This window comes from Sander lucioperca, chromosome 21, assembly GCF_008315115.2.
Source record: "Sander lucioperca isolate FBNREF2018 chromosome 21, SLUC_FBN_1.2, whole genome shotgun sequence".
Lineage (NCBI taxonomy): Eukaryota > Metazoa > Chordata > Actinopteri > Perciformes > Percidae > Sander > Sander lucioperca.
The window spans coordinates 12200603-12223574 of NC_050193.1; the positions used below are offsets into that span (position 1 = coordinate 12200603).

At 40.6% G+C, this 22972-nt stretch overlaps 2 protein-coding genes across 2 annotated transcripts in view; both read right to left on the minus strand.

Annotated features, from left to right (window-relative positions):
• Positions 1-8900: 8900 nt before the first annotated feature.
• On the minus strand, positions 8901-12143 carry wfikkn2a (info WAP, follistatin/kazal, immunoglobulin, kunitz and netrin domain containing 2a). The gene is made up of 3 exons (XM_031302464.2): positions 11487-12143; positions 10598-10914; positions 8901-10389 (listed from the first exon to the last, which is right to left on the minus strand). The coding sequence occupies exons 1-3, from the start codon at positions 11703-11705 to the stop codon at positions 9189-9191; spliced, it is 1737 nt and encodes a 578-aa protein (XP_031158324.1). The 5' UTR covers positions 11706-12143; the 3' UTR covers positions 8901-9188.
• A 4238-nt stretch (positions 12144-16381) lies between these two features.
• ankrd40 (ankyrin repeat domain 40) overlaps positions 16382-22972 on the minus strand; it is a 6914-nt gene continuing 323 nt past the window's right edge. The window contains exons 1-5 of the mRNA XM_031302415.2: positions 22684-22972; positions 21883-22031; positions 20981-21625; positions 19232-19413; positions 16382-19072 (exon numbers count right to left, since the gene is read on the minus strand). The exon at positions 22684-22972 is cut by the window's right edge and continues 323 nt beyond it. Coding sequence (XP_031158275.1) covers positions 18929-19072; positions 19232-19413; positions 20981-21625; positions 21883-22031; positions 22684-22817 — 1254 coding nt within the window. The 5' untranslated portion in view covers positions 22818-22972 and the 3' untranslated portion in view covers positions 16382-18928. The remainder of the gene's footprint in view (positions 19073-19231; positions 19414-20980; positions 21626-21882; positions 22032-22683) is intronic.

The following is a 22972-nucleotide window of genomic DNA, read 5'->3' on the forward strand; positions in this document are numbered from 1 at the left end:
TGCATATTTCTCAAACACCCCCCCCATGTGCTAAACTGGGGACTCAGTGACTTGTTCCTGCAAAATTACTTAGATGCTACAAATGCTAAGATGGTAACAAACATGGGATAGTTGGAGATAACTACCCCCTTCCCTCCCACTGCACAGAGGTTTGTGTTGAAATTGAAGTTTATTTTGAAGGCACCAAAATAATTGAAATGAATTGAATAAAGTTAATCAATGAGGGCATTTTACCTCCATTCCTATCACCCCACTAAAAACACATGATTGCCCCTTAAGTTTTGACACATTCAGTACCATTGCTTCTGAGTCTAAATTGTTCTGTCTGTGCTTTTCTCCATAAATAATAACTGACGTTAGATCAACAACTCAGAGATCAAACAAACTATCGTTCTCAGTCTTCAACTCATTATGATAGACAGTAGTCTAGCACTCCCTCCAGTGTCTGCAGAGCTTTATAGCATTTCAGCAGACTTGCTTCCGTTGGCCCCTCCGGTGCCAGAGCAACAGGGGCTGTGAAGTCATTGTGGCCGTAAGCAGAACAAACGCTATTTACAGTGTCTGTATAGCCATGTGGTCTGTGTCAATAAGGAAAGGCCTGGTATATTTCTACATGAACAAAAACAGGCTGACTTCTGGGTGGAATTTATCTAGTGCGCATGAGTTCAGACAATTAATGGATGACATTTGAATCCATTTGGGCGATTGCAAAGTGATAATTCTGGGCTATAAGGTCTGTGTGTATCACAAACAATACACATTACTGCTATGCAATTTAAATATATAATGTTAGCAAAGTATTGGCCAACAACAAATCTGATGCTTTCACAATGTAACTATATATCAAATGCCATCTGGTGTTGGGACTATTTAACCATGACTACTGCATTGTTTAATTACTTATTCGAGAGTATTGACAGTGATTTCATTACATTCAACTTTGAACAATACAGCAAGTTTTGTATAGATAAAAGAGGTGAAGATGTACATTTATGTAATTTCAGTCAATTATAAGTTGTTCTTTCTTATTAGAATTAGAAGTATCCATACCTAGTTTACGATATGGAGTTTTGTGATGAGATATTATTGAAACATGCACACAACCATTGTTATTAAAATATTCAAAACTGAGTAACATATCAACAATTATTTAATGACTGTACAATTTTAGCTTACATCATAAGACCGGAGTTGAGAACCGAGGGGAACTGATACAATAAACAAATAGATGTGGGAAGCACATTGGGATGATTGGAAGAGCACCCAAACACTGGAGGAGACTATTGACAAAAAGCGTATTCATCCAAGTGATGAAGGCTGAGAAAAAAAATATTTTGACATAAATTCTTGGAGACATTTTCTGCAAACAAGCACATTTCAGAAGATGTCAGTAATGACATGGTTAAAGCATTCCGCCTAACTCAATAAAAGCAATATTGCTAACACAGCTCAGATGTAAGGTCTTGAGCATTCACAAGGCTATTACAGGGTCACTGAAGAAAAGTCCCACTGGGCCTAATTACAGCAAGATTTCAGACTCTGTGTGTGAATACTGTATGTGTGTCCGTAGGCATGTGTGTGTGTACTGGCTCTTTGTATCTGAACGAAAACAGGACAAGACACAGCATCATGCTTGGTGTGCACGGACCCCACAAGTGTGCTACGTATTCACATGAGTGTGTGTGTGTGTGTCCCAAGTCCCCAGAAACAGTGCTGGGCTGTGCTGCCATTTTGTCACAGTGGCCACAGTCAGAACAGCAGGTCACTTGATGCCCCGGCCGGGACCCATAATAACATTTTGCAATACAATATCAATTACATGGAATTTGTTTTATATAATTTTCACATTACATCTTAATAACTTAAAAACATAATTACATTGCTTTACTAATTACTCAACAGCAAATGTAATTAGTTACTTATCACTTTAGTTTTGTTACTCAGCCCAGCTCCATCAAATGGGCATTTTAAACATCTTCAAAACCTCAATAGCCACATGTTACATCTGCAGTGTTTAACATGTGTAGAAAAAGAAAACAAGATGTTGTGGTTTAACAAGCAGCCAACCTCCAGTTTGGAGGTATTTAATGCCCATCAACAGCTAGCTTAACATTAGCCCCAGTGACTGCATAAAGTCCCGTCCTCACACGCCATCCAACACTCAACTAAAGCAGATGATTCCTGCATAATGGCATTATTAATGGCTAATGTTAGAAAGCCAGATAAGAAAACACAACATGTAAATTAGACAACTTTGAAGTTACTGGGAGTCTCTTTTCTTCACTTTTGGTGGCAGCTAACCGCCTCCCGTCTTCCAGCCCCTGCACCATGCTAGCAAATACCAGATAAGTCTGAACGCACAGAGACCAAACTAATATCAACACTCAATCAAACCCTAATAAGACGGTAGACAAGTTGAGGCCCACATTTTTTAAGAAACAGAATATTAGTAACTGTAATGTCAATTTCTTACACTACTTGTTACTGAAAAGAAAATCACACTTTACTGTAACTGTTCCTGCCCAACACTGGTAATGGAGTAGTGTGAGCGTGCGCTAACATACATCAAAAGCCGGTTAAAAAATGTTATGATCATTATGAGCTCAATTGCAAGCAACTTTAACAGTGAAACTTTTGAAATAAATGAGGACTTCTTTCCCTCATACTGTCTTCTTTGTCTGATAACATCATCCCATTCGTTATAGAACACTCATAAACACGCCAGCGTCTCTTGTAACTCCTATGTCCTTCCCTTCATCTCCCAGAGGATTCTCTTTTTTTCTTTAACACATCTAGTTGCAGATCAATAAGATCAGTCAACAGTAGACTGATATTTCCTGTTACACTCCTGACAGCAGCTGATCTCTGCTTCCATTTTGCGGGTCACACTAGGGCAACTGTCCTCATCCCAAAACAGAAACAATGTAAAATCCCTGAGTGACTCTTTGATGTTGGTTTGGGATTAGAACATTTTGTCCCAAGCATCCCTTTATCCCCAACCCAACCCCCCCCCCCATCCCCCACCCCCCTCCCTCTCCCTGTCTCTTTTTTGGCCACTCCCCGTCCTCTTTCTCATGCTGTGTCACTTCTGTTTAGATTTTCTGTTTTCTGTGTATCTCTGTAATTCTCATTTATGAAGAAGCATTGAGTGTAACTAGAACTGAAACTGATTTTTGTCTCTTTTTCTCAAAGAGTGTCTACCTCTCCTCATGCAGGCTAAACCCAACAATTTTGTATCTGCATTGTCTCTGAATATCTGGCCAAATTCTGATTTGTCCGTACACAGAAGAAACAGACATGGAATGTGTGTATGTGTGTGTATGTGTGCGTGCGTGCGTGCGTGCGTGCGTGCGTGCGTGCGTGTGTGCATGTGTGTGTGCGTGCGTGCGTGTGTGCATAATGCATTTGTGTGTGTGCATGTACCAGCAACAGGCTGGTGGTGTGATATCTCATTAAAGAGACAGTCTGCCTGACTACATTGGCAGCACATCTGAATTTTACAAACCGAAAGCCTCAGGTATAGTTTTTTGGGGAAAGAAGTACTTACAATACATTGTTATAAAACAATGCATACAGGTCGCCTGTGTGTTTATGTGTTAGGATGTGTGCATATATGCCAATGTGTGTCATGGTGGATGATGGCTAGCAGACTTTGGCTAGTTTCTAACCATATTTTACGATCTATGTAAAAAAATACACGTACAGTAAATAGTAATGAAGTAGATGTAAAAGTTGTGCTGAGTGATGAAGTCAGGTTTTTATTATGATAGCTTATTTTACTGGCCGTTTGTAACTATGAACCAAAATCTCAGGATCTTTCTGTTTTTGTTCTGTACTGGTTGTCATGGGTTTGAATCTATTCATTTCTACATGTCAGCATACTGTATTTGTGTTTAGTTGCATGTCGTGGCATGTACAATTACATGTTTAAATTTCAAGTAGTATTTAATGCACTAGCCTCACTATATTTGATAATAAGTGAGCACATGTTTGTTCAGTGCATCATGCAAAGCTGTATCTAATGGAGAAAATTGCTATTCCTCATCAATAACATGGTTATTATTCATGCTAAAGAGGGTGCATGGAGGATATTAAATTATATAAGTGAATCTCCTGCATGCCTGTAATGCACCTGCCACCTGATTACTTGTGTTTCCTTATTATCACAGAAAAAAAATTACGTTTGAAACAGTTGACATAGCAGATTTCGGCTCATTCCGATGGTATTTTCAATGCTATAGTCTTAAACAATGAAAGCATTTTGTCTAAAAAAAATAAAAAAGTTTTACATAAGAGGCTGCTGTGCACTGCTGCTGTGCACTGTTGTGTCTTTGAAACATTAATATATTACACATCATTCATTGCTGATGTATATCAAAGTTCAGTCTTAGTGTTAAAAATCCAATTATGGCAACTTAATTGCAATTTAATGCAACCAGCAGAGTCCCTCTATCCACAAAGAGCTGCAATCTTATAGTAGAATGTAGGATATTATAGATTATCATTTATAAAACGCTGACTAAATCAACCTAAAATGACAGGTCAGATATCAATTTATGTTTAAACGTGTCTCCAATGCATTCCCTAAAAGGTCTATCTATCTATCTATCTATCTATCTATCTATCTATCTATCTATCTATCTATCTATCTATCTATCTATCTATCTGCAATAGGTATGGATATAAGAGAGATGTGAAAGGTAACTGTGTCCTAGTTTCCCCCTACATTGAGCAGGTATTATTTTTAGAAAGCAGAAAGATAAGGGGTCCCCTAGAGTCGACAGCAGCAGTTTTATGTTCTGGACAATTTACACCCTCCTTATGCTACTATGACCTTTCTGCCTTCATCGTTCACTCATCCCAGCCCCCCTTATACCTTTGTACCCTCTACTCCTATGTCCTCCCTCCGTACTCTTCTCCTTTCTCCTGTCTCCTTACCTTTCTTGATTAGCCAGTACAGTTCAGTTTCCTATCATATCATGTTTCATCTCCCATCCTCCAACATGTCCCCCCTTCCCCTCTTCTGTCAGCACACCCTGCCACATTGTTAACCCGGCATTTGCAAACATGCAGACCTTATGTTTACCGCCAACCCTCCTTCACCTGTCTTACATAATAACCAAGTGAGAGCCACTACATTATTGTCAACGTGTGTATAAGATTTATATGAGAAAACCAAGCTTGTACTTTTTGTGTGTGCCTATTCGTTTATCCATGTAATGCAAAAAAACTGTCATTGTCTGCTAAACATGAAATGTCCTCTGTGTGACTATGAAGAATCCTTCTCCTATCCCTCACCTAGTGCCAGCAACATTAGTCCACTGCACCCATGCACTCACTGTGTATGTGTGTGTGCACATGCATGCATGGGTTTATATGTATGGTTTGTAAGTATGTGAATGGTGAGTGCTGGTAGTCCACATTTTATCTTGGTAATTTATGACTTTCTGTCTTTCTATCCCCCTCTCTATTCCTTCCCATCTGGACAATTTTTAGTCTAACCCAACACACAGACCAGCTGTGCCCTGGAGAGCTGCTATTGTGGTTCATCCCGTGCATTGGGCACAATTTACCAACCCATCTGGCTGATTGCTTGTGGAGGCATTCATCGGGCATGTGAAACTGTGTGTGTGTGTGAGAGAGAGTATGTGTGTGTGTGTGTGTGTGTGTGTGTGTGTGTGTGTGTGTAATAGATAGGAAATTACAATAAAATCTGTTTTTAAGCTGAGATGTACTGTAAAAGCCAAAACAATATTCACATGAACTACAAATTTTGTGTATGTTTAGGTCTTAATATCATAATTTGTCAAGCAAATATTATAAGTATTCAACTTTTTTCCAGTGCAAACTGTTTTTTTTTCTTCTTGAGTTTAGTGCTTTGAACTCACTTATCCAACTATATTTCCTTTTTCAGAAGATTTCTGAAACAAGTGAAATTGCACATAGAGGAAGTGGAATCTTCTCATTTCATATATGTACGTGTTATATATAAATGATTGATGCTAAATATGAATTGAACTGACTCGTTAAGATTAATATTTTATTTTGTGTATTTTTGCTCATGATTGAAAACTTTGAACACATGTAGGCCTATATGACACATATCAGAGAGATAAGCAACAGTTATGCTTAGGCCAGTTTACAGTACTCTCACTCTAGTCACCAGCTTTGTTAACTGTTATGCTGCCACCCAGTGGACAACTTTATTGATTGCACAAAACGCAGTAATGTAGTATTTCTATCTATCTATTTATCTAATATGTGTGTACATATTACAGCAAAAACAAGAGAGGCTTCATTGCCTAACACTGTTGACATTCTCCTCTGAAGAGAGTCACATCCTGTTTGTTGTTGTAACGTTACTCACCTGTCTAAATGTCACCCAGTAGTCTTAAGCACCCCACTGTCCTCCACCATTTGCTCCATGATCAACTTTGTTTATGGTCCACTTGGCTTTCCATACTTGCATGTCCTTGTGCATATGCTTGTGTGAGTGAGTGTATAGTTTACCTCACTGTGTGCACACTTACAAAAAATGAACCACCTGCATGTAAAGTGAGTTTCTCTGCTCCAGCCTCACTCCCCCTTTTTCTCTTTATCCATATCTTTAGCCTTTTTGTTCTTATGTTAAAATATTTCTCTTTCTTTCCAAAAAAAATGCATGTCAACCAATGCCTTTACTACTAGTACTTTTTTCTTCAAGAAAAAGAATATTTCACAGTGGACTTTGTGGACACACATTGCAAATCGCTCTTAGTACGCACAGTAGATTGTATGTGGAGTGATTCACCACAGCAGACTGATGAATATAGTTGAGTTTCATTGTGGGTAATGTAGGCGACAGACTTTGACAAGGAAGAAGAATGCATGGAACAAAAGAATTTTGATTCCTTTTTTCTAAACTGTCCATTGTGAGTCCGACAATATTATATAATGGGAGTGCAATGATAAATCTGTCGAAGAGTGTTTTAAATAAATTGGCTTGGCCCCTAAATTTTCCATCCAAGTTTGTGCAATGATGTAGTTTTTTGGTTATGCATACAGTATGTGAAAACCAGGTCAATTTCCTGAGCAAGACAATTAATGTACAATCAATGCAGTTTTTGTGTATTAGTTATCTTTGGAGAAAGTCAACCGTCCCTTTGAACACCAACAAGTTTCTTACTGATGCTGTGTCACTGAGGGCATTGTGCCCCCCCCCCCCCCCTTTTGTGCCTGTGGCTGTCTGGCTTATTATTATGGTCTGTCTGGCAGGCTGCCTGGCTGGTGGTCTCTAAGTGAACTTGATACTGAAATCAGCAGCCGGCTATGATGTGTAGAGCATCAAGGGGGTTGTGCGGAGCTAGTCTGGAGCTCAGCCAGTCACTTAACACTTGTCAACAGTTCTAATGAAAGTGGCCTTTTTCTTGGTGGCCTCTTTTTCATTAGCGGGGTCGGAGGTCGCCACTCAAAGCTGGTTGTCTGTCAGCCTGAGTGGGCAGACAACTGAGGAAGAGGGCTGAGGAAGGGGGTTAGAGAAGGGGACATAAGGGCAGAGGGGGAAGGGGGAAACATTCACTGGCTAGTTGGCTCCTTATGTTTTGTTTCCTGGATGCCCTGCTGGTCCCGGTGAATCATTTTGTGGTTAACGTATCCCACAGCTCTAGCATTTGTCTGAATTTTCTCACTTGACATTGTAACTGCTTGCATCTTTATACCCATGCACCTTTATACTCATTCATATATGAATTTGTCCAATGTCTTAATCTCTTCCACATACACTAGCACGAAAAGCTAGACATTCTACAGAACGATGTTATGTATATGTAGATAATGAAAACTTCAAGCTCTATCCTAACTATAGAGCTTACATTCCCCAAGTTCTACTTCACTTTTTACTCTCTTTCCAGTCCTCTCACTGTTCTCTATGATGCTCCTTTAACACAAATGTGGCCAACTTAGTGACTAAGAGAGAGAGAATTAGTCGACATCCCTCTCCTCCTCCTCCTCTTCCCCTTCACCCCGGCCTCTTGCACATGAAAGGGGCCGCGCAAGGCCAATAGATGGCCGGTGGGGTGTGTGCTATGCGAGGGCCCCAGACCCAGACACAACACAACACACAGCTCTGCGGGCCACCACAGCTGGGCTGGAATGTGACCTGCTTCAGACTAGGCCCTGTGTGTGTGAAATACAAGTGGAAGGAGGAGGACATGGATGGAGGGATGCACTGCCTGCATAAGCTTTTTGATAAGTTGTGAGCATGTTGGGTATTTTGTCTTCAACATAGGGAACAGCACAACATAACAAAGCAAGACATATGTAGTATTTTCTAAATAATCTTTATTCATTTTGCCTTTATATTCATAAAAGAATTAATAAACACTAAAATATATAGATATAGATTAAAAAAAATATGTCTGCTCTCTATGTAATTAGATTCACAGAGACTTTCTGCCTATATATAGATAAAGATATACATATATATCAAATGGCCATATCAAATAGATCAAGACAAATAAATACATAGTACAGAAGTCCACATACATATTCTGTATTGTAAATTAAAACTTATCAAAATGGATTCCACAAAATATGAAACCAAAGAGCTTATTTGATTCTGGTAAATAAACTGAGGGTTCAAATTGCATTATTGTGAGCTCAAGTGCGGACAGATGTTACACACTGTCTATCTTGGAATAACCCACAAAAACATAAAGCAAACATAGCCTACTAACATTTAAACATACCCTTAAAATGAATGGTATTAGTATATTCAAGATAACATTTGGAGAGGAAATCTATAATGCTATTTTAGTAAACAGTTTACTAAAGATTAAATACTTTGTACAGGGTAAATGCTGCACCTTTTCCAGACAGTGTGCCCTAGGTGCAGACTGTCTAAGCTTGATTCTTATTTTAAAAAAGAGCGATTAAGACTGTGTTGACACAGCATCTTTGAAGAAATCATGAATGAAAACTGATAAAAATGATCAGTTTCAAAAACAAAAACTATGAGGAGGGATTTTCTGAGATCTATTGAGCAATAAGGAACAAAGTAAGAAAAGAAAAACATCTGAATCAGGCAACAATTTTACAGATAAGTTATGTTTTATGTTTACTGGCAGTCAGTCAGACTGGTGAGTGAGGTCACTGGAGCTTGGAATAATCATGAGACAAAAGACTTTTAGTGAGTGTGAGACTTTAAAAGACTACTGGACGGCAGAGAAATCTTTAAGGAAATCACAGGTTTTCTTGTGAATAACCTCACGAAGCTTCCTGATTCGACGAGTGCTGGAGGAGCCTACAAAGCTGTCGGGCTGCAGGACGGCCATGCCATTTTGTACATCCCCCATGATGATGAGCTGCCCGTCGGCTGTGGTGATATTGGGGCAGGGGCAGTTCCAGTCCATGTTCAGAAGAGTCACCTCCAGCGGCTCTTTGCCAAAAAACCTCAGACCCATCTTCTCATCCTTCAAGATCTCTTCTACTGTCACCAAAGCATGGCCAGACTCTTGCTCCTCCGTCAGGTCGGTCACACGCCCGAGGATCACAAAGTCACTTTTGCAGAAGCTGGTGACCATCTTGGCTCTGGGTTTACACATCTTGCAGTTGTGGTTTTTCGGAAAGGGACACATCTCTTCACAGGCCTCTTTAGACTCAAAGTTGTTCTCGTTGCCACCGCACCCTCCGTACACAAAGGACTGGCACTTTTTGAGGCCGCTGCTATAAGCCCAGCGAGGCTCATATGCTTTGCAAGGCCCTTGGAGGCTCGGTAGGCTGCATGGAGCCGCCAGCTCTCCTCCACATGACAGCATGCAGGCTTCATAGGTGTTGAAATGGTTACGGTTTTTATTGCACTGACTGTAGGTGAAGGTGAAGCAATTGTTCCTCTTTGGTTCATAGTACCAGCTCATGCTCTCTTCTCCACAGTCATCTGTGTCTGGACTTTTAAGACACTCTTCAGCTGAAAATGGCAGGTTGGTACTATTCCCCTCTGCATTCTTACCTGTCGCCTCCTTCCTGATCACTACCAAGGGAAAGTGTGACGATACACTTCCTCCAACGTTTTTGGCTGTACACGTATAGATACCGGCATCCTGAAGTTGCGCATTGTATATGACCAGCTGGCCAATGTTAGTGACCACAACGTTCCCTCGGACATGATTAGGTCTCATTATGGTGTTATCTTTGCCCTTCAGTTGTTTCTCCCAGGTGATTTCCGGATGTGGTTTCCCAGAGACATCACACAGGAAGCTAGCTGTCTCACCCACAAAAACAGCCAGTTGGGTGGGGCCACTGTGTATGGTGGGGAGCTGGATGTCAGCTGGGAGGGTGGTCTGGAGGGCGGTGGTAGGATGTAATGTTGTCTCTGCTGGGATTGGACTGGTGTTTGGCCAGGTTAGGTGGTACCTGTAGGTAGGTCGAATAAGAAAAGAATTAATCAGAGCCAGGATGTGTCAAAGGCTCTTCTTTAATTACTATACTGACATATTACTCACAGAATGAATTTATTTTTCTACCCAATCAAACGTCTTTATTTTGAGCACTAAAACAAGACAACTTTACCTCATCACACCAAAAACAAACAAGTAGAGATCTAAAATACTTAACATGTTACCTGCAGGTGACCTCAGAAATAGAGATACCCTTGGAACAGGCCTCGGCATCCATGTAGCACTTGTTATAGTATGTCATGCCGTCAGACGCACACGTGAAGTGGGGTTCTCTCTCACAGCGGTCCCGGCACTTACAAACGGGCTGGCCATCCCAGATGTCGCACTCTGACCCTTGCTGAGAGCACATGAACTTGTCGCAGGTGGCGCCCTCTGGCATTCCAATGGGGCCCTTGTTGCCCTTGACGTCTATATAGCGTGATGCCACACAGCTCTTGTTACCACATACATTAGGGCAGCACTTCTCAAATGTCTCACAGTCCTAAAGTTGGAAAATAAAAATACTGTTTACAGTTGAGATACAGTTTAAGTTGAAATACTGCATAATTCTTAGTAAAATTCTTCTTAACAAAACATGCTGACAGATTTCATTATGAGGAATTTAGCTCAGAGGGTTCTTTAAATGTTTTTAATGTGGATGAGTATTGACTTTAAGGAAGTAAATAGAATTAAAAATGTAAAATTTTTAACATTACATAACCCCAAGATTATATTTGTTGAATTGTGTTTCTGCTTGATATTTTTCTTTTAATTCTCCATTCAGCAACTCATGCACAGTGAAAACGGAATTGTTGGCATAATAATAATAATAATAATAATAATAATAATAATAATAATAATAATAATAATAATAATAATAATAATAATAATAATAATAAGTGGTAATTGAGCTGTTTATTATTTATTTAGGCATTTAGATCCTGGTCGACTAAAGGATACAACAGACTGTGTGCCCAGATGCTTCGACAGCAAAGAAAATGCGTCTATGCCCCATTGTCTACACATTTCACATGCAGCAGGCTATACATCACGGTCAGTTGCAGGTCAACTCACCTGGTCAGATTCACACTCGCGCATGCAGGTGCTCATAGCATCCACCCACAGGTTGGGGTTCAGGTCATTCGGGCACAGACCTGCGTGAGAGTACACCACTTTTGCCACAGACATGGGCATGGGCATTGCTCTCACGCGGCAGCTGTCCATATAAAGGAGTATGGTATAACAATGTCCCAGAAGAAACCAAATCCATCGTGGAAACAGCATCCACCACATATCCGACGCGTAACAGAATGCACGCTAAAAATCTTGAAAATGCAAGAAGTTTAACACGACTTTAAAGTTTGAGGAAAATTCTTAAAACTATGTCCAAACTCTCGCGTAATTCGTTTTCTAACAACTGGAATCACATGCGGCACAAAAGCAGCGAAACAAGGGCGTGCGGGACCGGTCTCGATGTGGAGAGCACTCCAGGTTAGTCGCTCCACGTTTAATAGTAGCGAGAGATTAGGGCTGCGGTCAGCAAACCCACTTAAGATCTAACTACATGAATTACAGTGGCCTGTCTAGTAGGACAGAAAATCCCAGCTGAGTTACAGTTATGATCAACTTAATTAAAGAAAAAAAAGTTCGCCAACAGTTTGCAGGCGCTGTTTCATAAAGGACTGGCGAGACACCTGTGCGCGCAATGCGCTGGCTGCCTTAACCCTTAAGTTGCAAAGGAGAAGAAGATATTTAGCAATACTCTAAAAATGAAACATGTTGGATGTTCACACATTTAAACAAAAATGTGTAAAGATACACATTTTTGTTTAAATGTGTGAGCTTCTGAATAGAATCTATACAAATGGCTACATTTTGCATTACAATCATATAATTCTATTTATCAGTGTTGATAGACTACAGCTTTCATTTTAGCAAAGAGTTATTATTGTGTACTGATATTAGAAGATGTTTTGAGTATGTCTGCAATTAAAAAAAACATTGTCTGTCTTGTCATATGCACCAAATTAAAACAGCACTGTGTGACAATACCGTGCACTATAATACTGCGTTATCATTTAGCACCGTTTACACTAAAGTCTCTCCTTTCCATCTGAACAGAATGTCAGTCTCCAGAAGATGGCGCCAAACACACTGTCTTCTAGTCTTTGTTATTTGGAGATCCTGTTCTGGTTTGACTTCTGCACCCAAAATAACCAAAAAGGTTTATTTAAACTGCTTGAGTAGATTTTAGTATGTAATGTTACATTATTATTAATTGATAGGATATTTTGTACTTATGTGTACCATGGCTGTACATTGTGGGTAATAAGTAAAACCCTCTATCCTCCTACTTACCTCCTCATCTTCTTTTTCTCTGAAGGTTTCTGTACCTTAAAAACTCCAACAGCAGCCAAACTTTCCAGATTAGTGATAACAATTATTCTGGTGCACCAGATGATGGTGCCATAGCCACTTCTGTGTTTTGGCCCGTAATATCTGAGCTGTCTGTTGCAGAATCCAACCTTTCAAAAATATATTTTAGACAAAACCAGTTCAATTTCTGCCATATTGGATACACAGTTTAGTCATGATTAGCCTACTGAACTGTGGTTGATTCTATATTGTCTGATATCCCATAATGTACCATTCAGAAACTGATTCAAATGATGAAACGTGCATCCTCAAAATGTTTGTTGTATGTGTCACAGTATGTGTTGTAAAATATCCAGAAAGGTCCAGTTGGGAGTCATAATTTTTGTTTTCATGAATTAACCACTGCAATTCAGTCTACAATGGAATGTGATTCGACTCACAGGGCTCATGCTATCACAATATTGACATGTAAGAAGTTACAAGTAGTACAGACAGCTTGATATCATGTTGTGAAAACCCGGATTGTTCCCCAAAAGCCAATTCCAGGAAGAGTTGCAGAAAAGGGGGCTTCAAAACAAACCAAATAGGCTGGTGGTCTGTTTGGTCGTGAACATGAACAGAAAAAAGGATTACACTTTAGTTTCGACCAAAAAGTGACACAAAACGCATTATAATATAATAAACAGTTTTTGCTCATGTTAAAAAGCTGATCTATCTTTATCTTTAGAGGAACAAATAATTAAACATTTTAGTAGCCACGTTGTGTGTGTGTGTGTGTGTGTGTGTGTGTGTGTGTGTGTGTGTGTGTGTGTGTGTGTGTGTGACTATCCAGTCTGTGCTTCCCAAGTTGAGTCCCTGCTGAGTCCAAAGGGGCCCAGTGCTCAGGCCAAACCCTGCAGTCTTAGTCTGGTTTGTGTCTGTGAGCCCTCTCTCACACACTCACTCACTCACTCACACACACACACACACACACACACACACACACACACACACACACACACACATATATGCATGCTCTCAATTTCATGCAAATGCACAAACACAGTCAGGCTGTGTTTTCAGTTTCAGCCCACCCACTCCCCCCTAACCTTCAACCCTTAAAGACCCTGCATTCCCAGCATAGCCGGCACTGGGGCTATGGGGCATGTCACATATTGAATAAAGCCTCACGGAGGACCCCATTCAGGGCGCTCCGACAGTCTATCTGCCTTCAGGACATGTATTGTCTGCAGTCAGACCTTGACTTTGACCTTCTCTGTTCACATCCACCATCTTTCGGAGCCCAGTTCAAAACAATATTGCAACTTAAGCGATGTCTCCATATAAGTTTATTTTTTTGTGTAAAGTGTAAAAATAATTTGATTAATGATATTTGCCCCATCAGGGATGAATCCACAATGGTGAGAAATGGCATTGGGTGGTTTTGTTATTTTTTTTATCTACAGATATAGATGTTTCCCCTTGTTTTCTGCCTTTATGCTAAGCTAAGCCAACAGGCTGCTGGCTGGAGCCTTATATTGAACGAACAGATACATGTTTGGTATCAATCCTCCCATCAAACTCTTCGCCAGAAGGCGAATAACAACATTTTCCAAAATGTTGGAACTATTCCTTTAATCATTTTGTACATCGGCTTCACAGCTTAAGTAAGAATACAATTTCTGACACACTATTTATTAGATGATCCCGGCATTTCTTTTAGTGTCTCCCAAATCTCTCTACTTTGTTCAATAGTCCCAGCTTCACTACGTTATTTAAGGACTAATCACTCACGGGGTCTCACAGTTTGTTGGGATATATACGTATAAGCTACTGTACGTCTTACCTCACCATTAATCTCTTGGTGGCTTTACAGCGTCATGCATGCATTTGTGTCGTAAATAAGCAGCTCTGTATATTGGCTTTGTGCATTACACCTGTTAGAGAGGGGCACACATTGCACCAAGGGCCATAGTCCAAGCACATCGACCAAGGCACGTACCTATGAGGAACGTCGCCTTATGCCTCTATTTCTAAAATGCTCTTAGGGGTCCTTGGCCATGCAGGTCCACAGCGTCTCTTGCCCATGACTGGGTCCTGGGAAGCTGGTGGAGCTGGTTCAAAACAATGAAGGTGTTATTACTGTTCATACTAAGCTTATTATGAGTGTCTCACTCCAGAACAAAGGAGAGAGACACATCCAGCCACAGCAGAGCCCTAAGCTGATTCCTCAGCCGATTTCTCAGCCCTAGTCTAGACACACAACGCAACATGCCGATGGACAGATAGATACACACACACACACACACACACACACACACACACACACACACACACACACACACACACAAAGACAGACAGACACACACACCTTTGTCAGCACCATTCTGCTCATTATGCAATATTTGTGCTCTCCAGATTGCCGTGTCTGAACATCTGTTCACCACATGAACACTATTGTATTCATTTCACTGAAGAGGTTAAGGATTCCACAGACACACAAGTGTGTCAGTACGACCATAACTTAGGTGTTGTTTATGTTCTTTAAATCAGAAAGGGAACATAACAAAATGTCTGGTTAGTTAAGTTCATAGGGGAATGTACAACATCAGCTTGTTGTGCAAATGCAGGTCAAAAGTGAAAAACCACAGCTGGATGGTACAATACTGAACTCTGAAATATGGAACATTTCCAGAAATGCTTTTTATTAGTGTTAATAATGGACCTAATAAGTGGTAATACACTGACGTGTTATATTAAGTTTAAAGGAAATCTAAACCAATTTTGAAAATGTGTATCTGTGCAGCACATAGTTCAGCTTGATAACCATTTTTTATATTATATATTTAAGTAAATATTAAAGAATCAATGTGCAGGCAGGACCTTGTGTGAATGTTGCTAAACTTTTATATTTTACTATACATTTTTATTTTGGTGTTCAATAATGAAATAATTCATGCAATAGCTGAAAATAATTACTTTCAAGCAGACCATGTCATACAAATGAAGATCCTTTTCCCAAACAATCATCTTTTGTGACATCAGTGCCAGCACTGAAGAAGCAGTTTCATGTATTACTTGTGAATGAATTGAAATGATTCTTATTTAATTATTATTAAGAGTTTAGAATAGTCAATTAGCATGTAAATGCTGAGGCCAAAAATGAGCTCTGAACAAGTCTCTTAAGAGCTTGAGTACTGAAGGTGCATCTCCGAGCACACTACTAACAGGCATCTCGACAGTGGTGCATTTCAGTATGAAAATAAAATGGACCAGTATCCAAACAGCAGGTTTTAAAATACTTTTTATGAATTTAATTAAATCCAAGCAAAAAAAAAAAAAAAAAAAAAAAAAAAAAGCTATCCTCTTATTATGACTTAAAGTGACATGACTATGTTGCTCATCTAATATTTGCTCTTGTGCCCCCTCTACTGGCTCTCGGTTGAAACATACATTTCAATAAATTAATTGGGGAGTTTACCTCAACATCCAGCACACACATGCAGGTACAAACAAAGGATAACCTGCGACAAAAGCCAAACTAAACATGTGACTGGCCCCTTCATTTAAAGTAAGCATTAAGATTAGACACTCAAACTCATTACTTCAATTGGTCAGATGGACATACTATGCTTTTAGTAGACACAAGGTCAGTTTGAGAGAAGAGGGAAGTAATTCACCATGCTTTTATCAAAGAACAGATACAGGTCTCCAGAACAAAAGAACGTAACTTCTTAACAGTGCCTAAGATCAGTTCTACAAGTACACAGGACGTACTGTATATAAAAATATCAGACTCTGAATGCATAGGTTAAGTCAAACTGTATTCTGCTTTGTCTAGAACAATAAGCAACCCCAACAAATACAATGTTAGTGATCTCCTTTCCACAGAATCAAAGATCATCCTATAAAAACCCATTTCAAACATGCTGCTGTCACTCTCCCAGAGCACCAAACGGCCGGGGGGGCAGAGGGGGGTTTGTCCATACATTGTCCCACTTTCTCAACCAAGCTCCTGCCTTAAACGTGTGGCACAACTTTACTTAATCAAGCATTTAACATAGTAGGAAACAGAAAATAAGCACTCTTGGTAGTCCTTTCTTCTCACAGCAAACTTCCTGGAAACCATCTTTTCCTCCCACATTGCACTTGGCTTCAACAACAGCATCGCAGCACTTTTTACATCCCATTGTTAAACACGTTCTTGCACAATAGAAGACTCTTTTTTTGACACAAACACAACAGGCCTAACTGGTTAAAAAATTATACAAATTAATAAAAAATATATCATAAACATACAAATACAGTAAGAGCTTTAGGTATACATTTCAACAGTAAACAGTAACCACTGGGTAAGAAACCTTTTGATTGTAGGACAAGTGTAGCGGCCGCCTACTGCACTGCTCAAAATAAACGAGCCTCAGCATCGAGAATTAAAAGGAATATAAAGTGTTGATGAAAGCAGCATAAATGTTACCGTCCGACACAACATGGCTGTGCCTCTTGACCTGTTAAATTCTTAATGTACAGTATAAGAATGTCTTAAGTGTAGTCGTCTTGTCAGTCTCCATTTAAGTCGGACTGTCTCGGAGCGACGGAACAGAAACCATTAACGTCAACATTTTCTTTAATTAAAAATGTAAAATTAGCACTAGACTAGCTTTAACAACCAAACTGAAGCCATATATAATTGATATTTTAAAGAAATCTAGTCACCGTATAGATAGCCTCGGTTCAAACTGAGATGACACAGGGCGACAAAGATAACTGTGTCAGCAATAAGAATTCTGATTAGTGCTGGAGGAACAAGGAAGCACTCAATCATACAACCCAAGATCATCATGTCCTTTGCTGTATACCATTTCTTTTTTCTTCACTTAACAAAAGCTGCATTCTTTTCTGAAGCAGTATTAGTTTGTTCTGCAGTTAGTATCTCTGCTGGCTAGATTAGTTTTTGGTTTTGATTCTAATCACAGTTAAACAGAAGGACAGCAACTGAAATGAAAGTATAAATCAAGTGGGCAGCCATATACACAACCTTGGCCGGGACTCAAGTCTCGCTACTCTTAAGCGCATGATCTCGCTTCATTAGTAAGAATCAATACAACCCAAAACATTTAAAATAAATACTTCACAGTTGACAGTTGTAGTGTTATGCTGACTGAACCTAATAGTTTGCCCTGCAAAGCAGAAGTGCTAATGCATTGGAGAAAATAAAAATGAGTTGCTGCACATTTATCTCTACTTTTTTGTCCGACATGAAAAGACACAAAAGAGAACAATTCGGATAAAACTAATGATTTCTTTTTCCACAGTGTATGACTGAATGATTTAAATATAAAAGGAAACCATTCCATCCTTGTGTGGATATAGATTAAAGCATACTGTATGTGTAGTCTGCAAATAGAAGCACTATTAGTCCAAAGATGCTTTTGTTTCACCTGGTGTAAGACTACCGCCACCTTAAGAATTAGGACAGTAATGGATGCCCTCTGCAGGAAAGACACTAAGGTTTATGCCTACAGCATGTATGAAAGTGTGTACGCCAGCTAGAACATCTGATAGCACTCTACAGGTCAATTTCCTAGAAATTCAAGTTGCTGTGTGCAAGTCCAACTTATTCTGTGGACTGATGATGAACTTATCGGTAAGAGTTATGTAAATCCTTCCTTTTGTCCTCTGCTCTTTGTCTTATCAGACCAGGTCTTTTCCTCTGTGACCATAGTCCACAGGCAGGATAGGGATGTGTCCAAATAAGGCTATTACAGGAACCCATTAAGTCCAGTCCGTAAGGAAGACAAGCCAATGTCTCCCTCTTTTGTCCCACTGGAGCCTTGGCACAAATTGCAGTGGGAGGAGAGAAAGAGATAAAGAGAGGAGAAAGGGGCCCAAATACTTTCGCACATAATCGAGGACACCATGCATCAGCAATCGCTTACAACTGGTTGGGTACACTAAAGCGGCAGGAGTGCCAGAGCAGGACAGGAGGAGGACAATAGCTACAGAACTTGAAAAAAACAAATCCCAGTTAGGAAATTGGCGAAACACCAAAGCCGGACAAAGCTGTAATCGGGGACCTGGGCGGGCAACTAGTTATGGTTGCTTGAGGGTAGCTACAGAAGCCCATCATAAGCGGGGAGACCTCAGGCTCCGCGGTAGCTCTAGTAGGTGAGGCGGGAGGCCTTCATGTTGTAGCAGGGTCTGTCTGTTAGGCCCCCAGTCCCAGAGAACAGGGACAAGCCCTCTGCTTTCTCCAACACAACCTCAAGCTCCTGAAAGTCCTGCAGCCGAGCTACGTCCTTGTCCTGGACAGGAAAGACATTTAAATCAATAACAGATTCACTTGCAAATCATTCATTTTCATGAGGAAACAGTCTAGAAACAGTATGAAATTATTTATTGTACAGCGACTACACATGGTTTCAGCTCTATGGACCGCCATGCTGTATTTTGCTTTCCCATACCTTTCTCAACATGGTGTTCGGCAGCTTGCGGATCTTCTCCACGTGCTCAGTGCTGATATCCAACTCGCGGCAACAGACCCTCAGAAGGGAACGATAGGTAAGCTCCTGGCGGTCCAGCTCCACTTCAATGAAGTCGTTCTCCCGAGCGTTGGGGTTCTGGATACGCACCTTCAGCACCAACTCTAGAAAAAAGGACCAGAGTGATACCTCTTTATTAACTAAGATATTGTGCTTTCTAATAAGATGACGGACATAGCCCGAGGTGAGTCACTGCAGAAGATGGGTGTGTAGAAGCAGTGTTCGGTTTTTATGCACTAGTCACTATCCACTATTCTCTTGGCTCTTTAATGACTTCTTTTGCAGTTTGTCTCGATGCTTTTAATGTTTTATGTAAACCCAACTGGCAGAAAAGGGAACATCCACCAACAACCCTTTCTGGTGTAAAGAGTTGGCAGCCAACACACAAATTAGAATGTCGTCATGCCTTCGCACTAACTGGTCGCTTAACTGAGAACATGTGAGCTTTACCCTGTTCACACATAATAACTGACTCAAAGTGGAAGGCTTTCTTGCCTCTAATCAGTCCCTCGAGAAAAGCGCGATTATGCGAATCAGCGAAAGTTCGCATATTTATGCGGGGGCCACATTTTTTCAAATACGCCGCACTTTCGCCGCATAAATTGCCGATTTATGCGCAAAATATGCAGGGCTTGCATGACTTCATAATCCCCGCATTTTCATTGCAAAAAAGTCACATATATCTTAGCAGAAAGTTGAAAAATGTTGACATGAACATCATCGAAAAGCTGCAAACCCCGCGATGAAGCCACGATGAAACCGCAGTTTTTGCAAGTTTCCGCAATTTTATCGCATAAAATTGCATAAATATCCCGCATATTCCATCGCATTTTTTAAGAAAACGTGCTGCATAATCAAGGATTTTTGCCCGCAACAATCACAAAAAAACTCCGCATTTTTCTGGAAGGACTGTCTAATGAGCACAAAGCTTGCAGGTGCGTTTAGCCACACGCAGTGACTTATTGGAGTCCCTACTGGTTGCCTGGCAACCTCATGGCGACAAAACCACTCCAGGAAGTCCCAGCTTTCAGCCAAGAAATGAACTCCCTTTAAAACCACAACTTGACATTTTTACTTTTCTGTAGGGCTGGGTACCGAATCCAATACTTCTAGGCACCGACCAAATTGCCTACTAAAAAGTATCTTAAGCCTAGTCATTCAATACCAAATTTTAATACCTAAGGAGTAAATCTCATCAGCGTCAGTGAGTCAGTGAGCCAATGAGCATGCAGCGTGCTTCTCCCAAGATCTAACGATGTTTGTGATTGGCTGTCTAACATTACACGTCGCAGAGACACAGGAAAATCTCTACGTTGTGCACAGAGACGGGGCTCGTGTAGTAGGAGCTGGAAAATAAAAGAAAGTTTGCCAATATGTGTAATGTTGTACTTTCTTTTTGTTTTATAAAATTGGTATCGAAAAAAAGCATTGTTTAGGAACCGGTACTGAAGTCAAAGTATTGGTATCGAACATTTTTGAACGATACCCAGCCCTACTTTTCTGTTTGTGAACATATTAATTAATATAATTTAGAGGTGCTGGTTGGCATTTGACTTTTGGATAGAGCCAGGCTAATATGTATGATGTAATATGGTGCTTGCCTATCATCATGTTGTGTCGTGTATGCTGATGTGGGGTTAGAAATAATTGAATACATGATTTCTCTCTCACCTTGCACGTTGACAGGGAAGGTGCTGGTGAAGAAGAAAGGCTGGAAGGCTGGCATGGGCCCACCAGCCTGGCCGTAGCTCAGCTGCTGTGAGATAGACTGCTGCCTGCTCATAGTTGGGTTAGCGCTGGCCACCGGGGCCTGGACCTGGCTCCCACTGTTGCTGGCCAAGCTGGGGCTGGGTGAAGCCAACGGAGGCGAGCACATGGTGCCATTATGTGCCACCGCATGTGGGTAGTCAGCATGGTTGACAAGGTGCGGCTCAACTGACAGGTCCATGGGCACTGTGCAGTTAACAACGGCGCGATTGTGGGATGAGGCCGGGCTGGGTGACACACCATTTTGCTCAGTCACAGGAATGAATTCCCCAGCCTGGGCTTGGCTGTCAGTGGTAGGGTTTGGGGGAGGAGAGGGGCCGTCAGAGAGCAGGCTCTGTGACTTCTGAGGCTCATGAGTCGGTGAAAGGGAGGGTGAATCGCTGTGCGAATCCTCAGCGTGTTCTCCAGAACCATTCTGTGTAAGGTGCTGTGCCAGGATGATCTCTGACCTGTTATCCATCTTGGAATACATGAAGGCCGGGTTAGACAGGTAGTTTGGGATGATTGGTAACTCAGGCTCCTTGACTTCAGGCACTTCCTCCACTTCAACTGTGGTAATAATGTGCATAAAAAGAGGATTATTTCCTCAAAAAGCAGCTCAAAATGATAACCCATTTTTCACTGTCAAACCATAAACAGCAGTAGATACATTTATACCATCGCTACCCGGGGTTATAACTTGTACATTACATGTCAATGTAGCACATGGACTGTGTATGCAACTGATATAGCACATGCCAGTAGAAACTAAATACTTATAATAATGATGTGACAGGGAACAAGATGGTAAGAAATGTGTAGTTTACCTCCTAAAAGCCGTTTGATCTCTGGTTTGGATGTAAGTTGTGAGGCCAACTCATCCTTAGCCGTGAGGATTTCTTTGTCTGCTCCATAACTGAGTAAGTAGGACACTATGTGCTTATGGTTCCTCTTGCATGCCCAGTGCAGACATGTCCTTTTGAGATTATTGCAGAGAGAGAACAGAGTTATATGAAACAAAACATCGTGGATATGCTGATAAAATGACTTTAAGACAGTATATGTTGGAGATCATTTAAGTTTACATTTATATAGTTCCACCTATCATCACACAGGTTGTGTATTTAACTAGGAAGTTGGAGTTGTAAATCACAGCAGAACATGACAATGTTGTAAAATCATTTTATTTATATGCTGACAGAATTGTGTTGCATATGGACTTTAGTAATAAAAATCAAGTTATTTTATCTGTTTGTGTTATGTTATGTAAGTCAATAAACGTACTAGCTACAATATACATGTGCCAATGAGAACAGGCTGTGCCAATTCACATTTTATTTGACTTTTCTCCACAGTGCCTGGTCCCTTCTGTTGTTTTGGGATGACTAAAATAATGGCACTTTATACTTTAAACCATCCCAAAATAAGCAGGGATAAAAGGTGACATGTCTGGCTGACTAACGAGCCTTGCTCTGCCTAATAAGATAACACTGGCCAGCTTGAATCCCTGGAACAACGCACTTGGCTGCACTAAACTTTTCAATAAGCGTCAACAACTGTTTATTTACAACACTCGTCGACTTGCGTTTAACGTGTCGAAGACCACATGCATTCGTCCAAACACTCACCAGCCATTTATTTCATTCTGTGAATTCACGTTTACTCCATTCTCCACCAATGTCCGCACTTCGTCGATATCCCCGATGGCAGACGCCTCTCTCAGTCGCTCCTGTAATTCTTTATCCAACGAAGTGGTGGACATTTTGGTACAGACAACTAGCTAGCGCTGCGAGATCATAGGATACACAAAATCCTCTCGGATTAAGTTGTCAAAACTAATCGCCTAACGATGTTCAGACTACCGATGGCACAGAGGTCCACTAAAAATAGACTTGTCAGCTAACATTAGCTACCCGG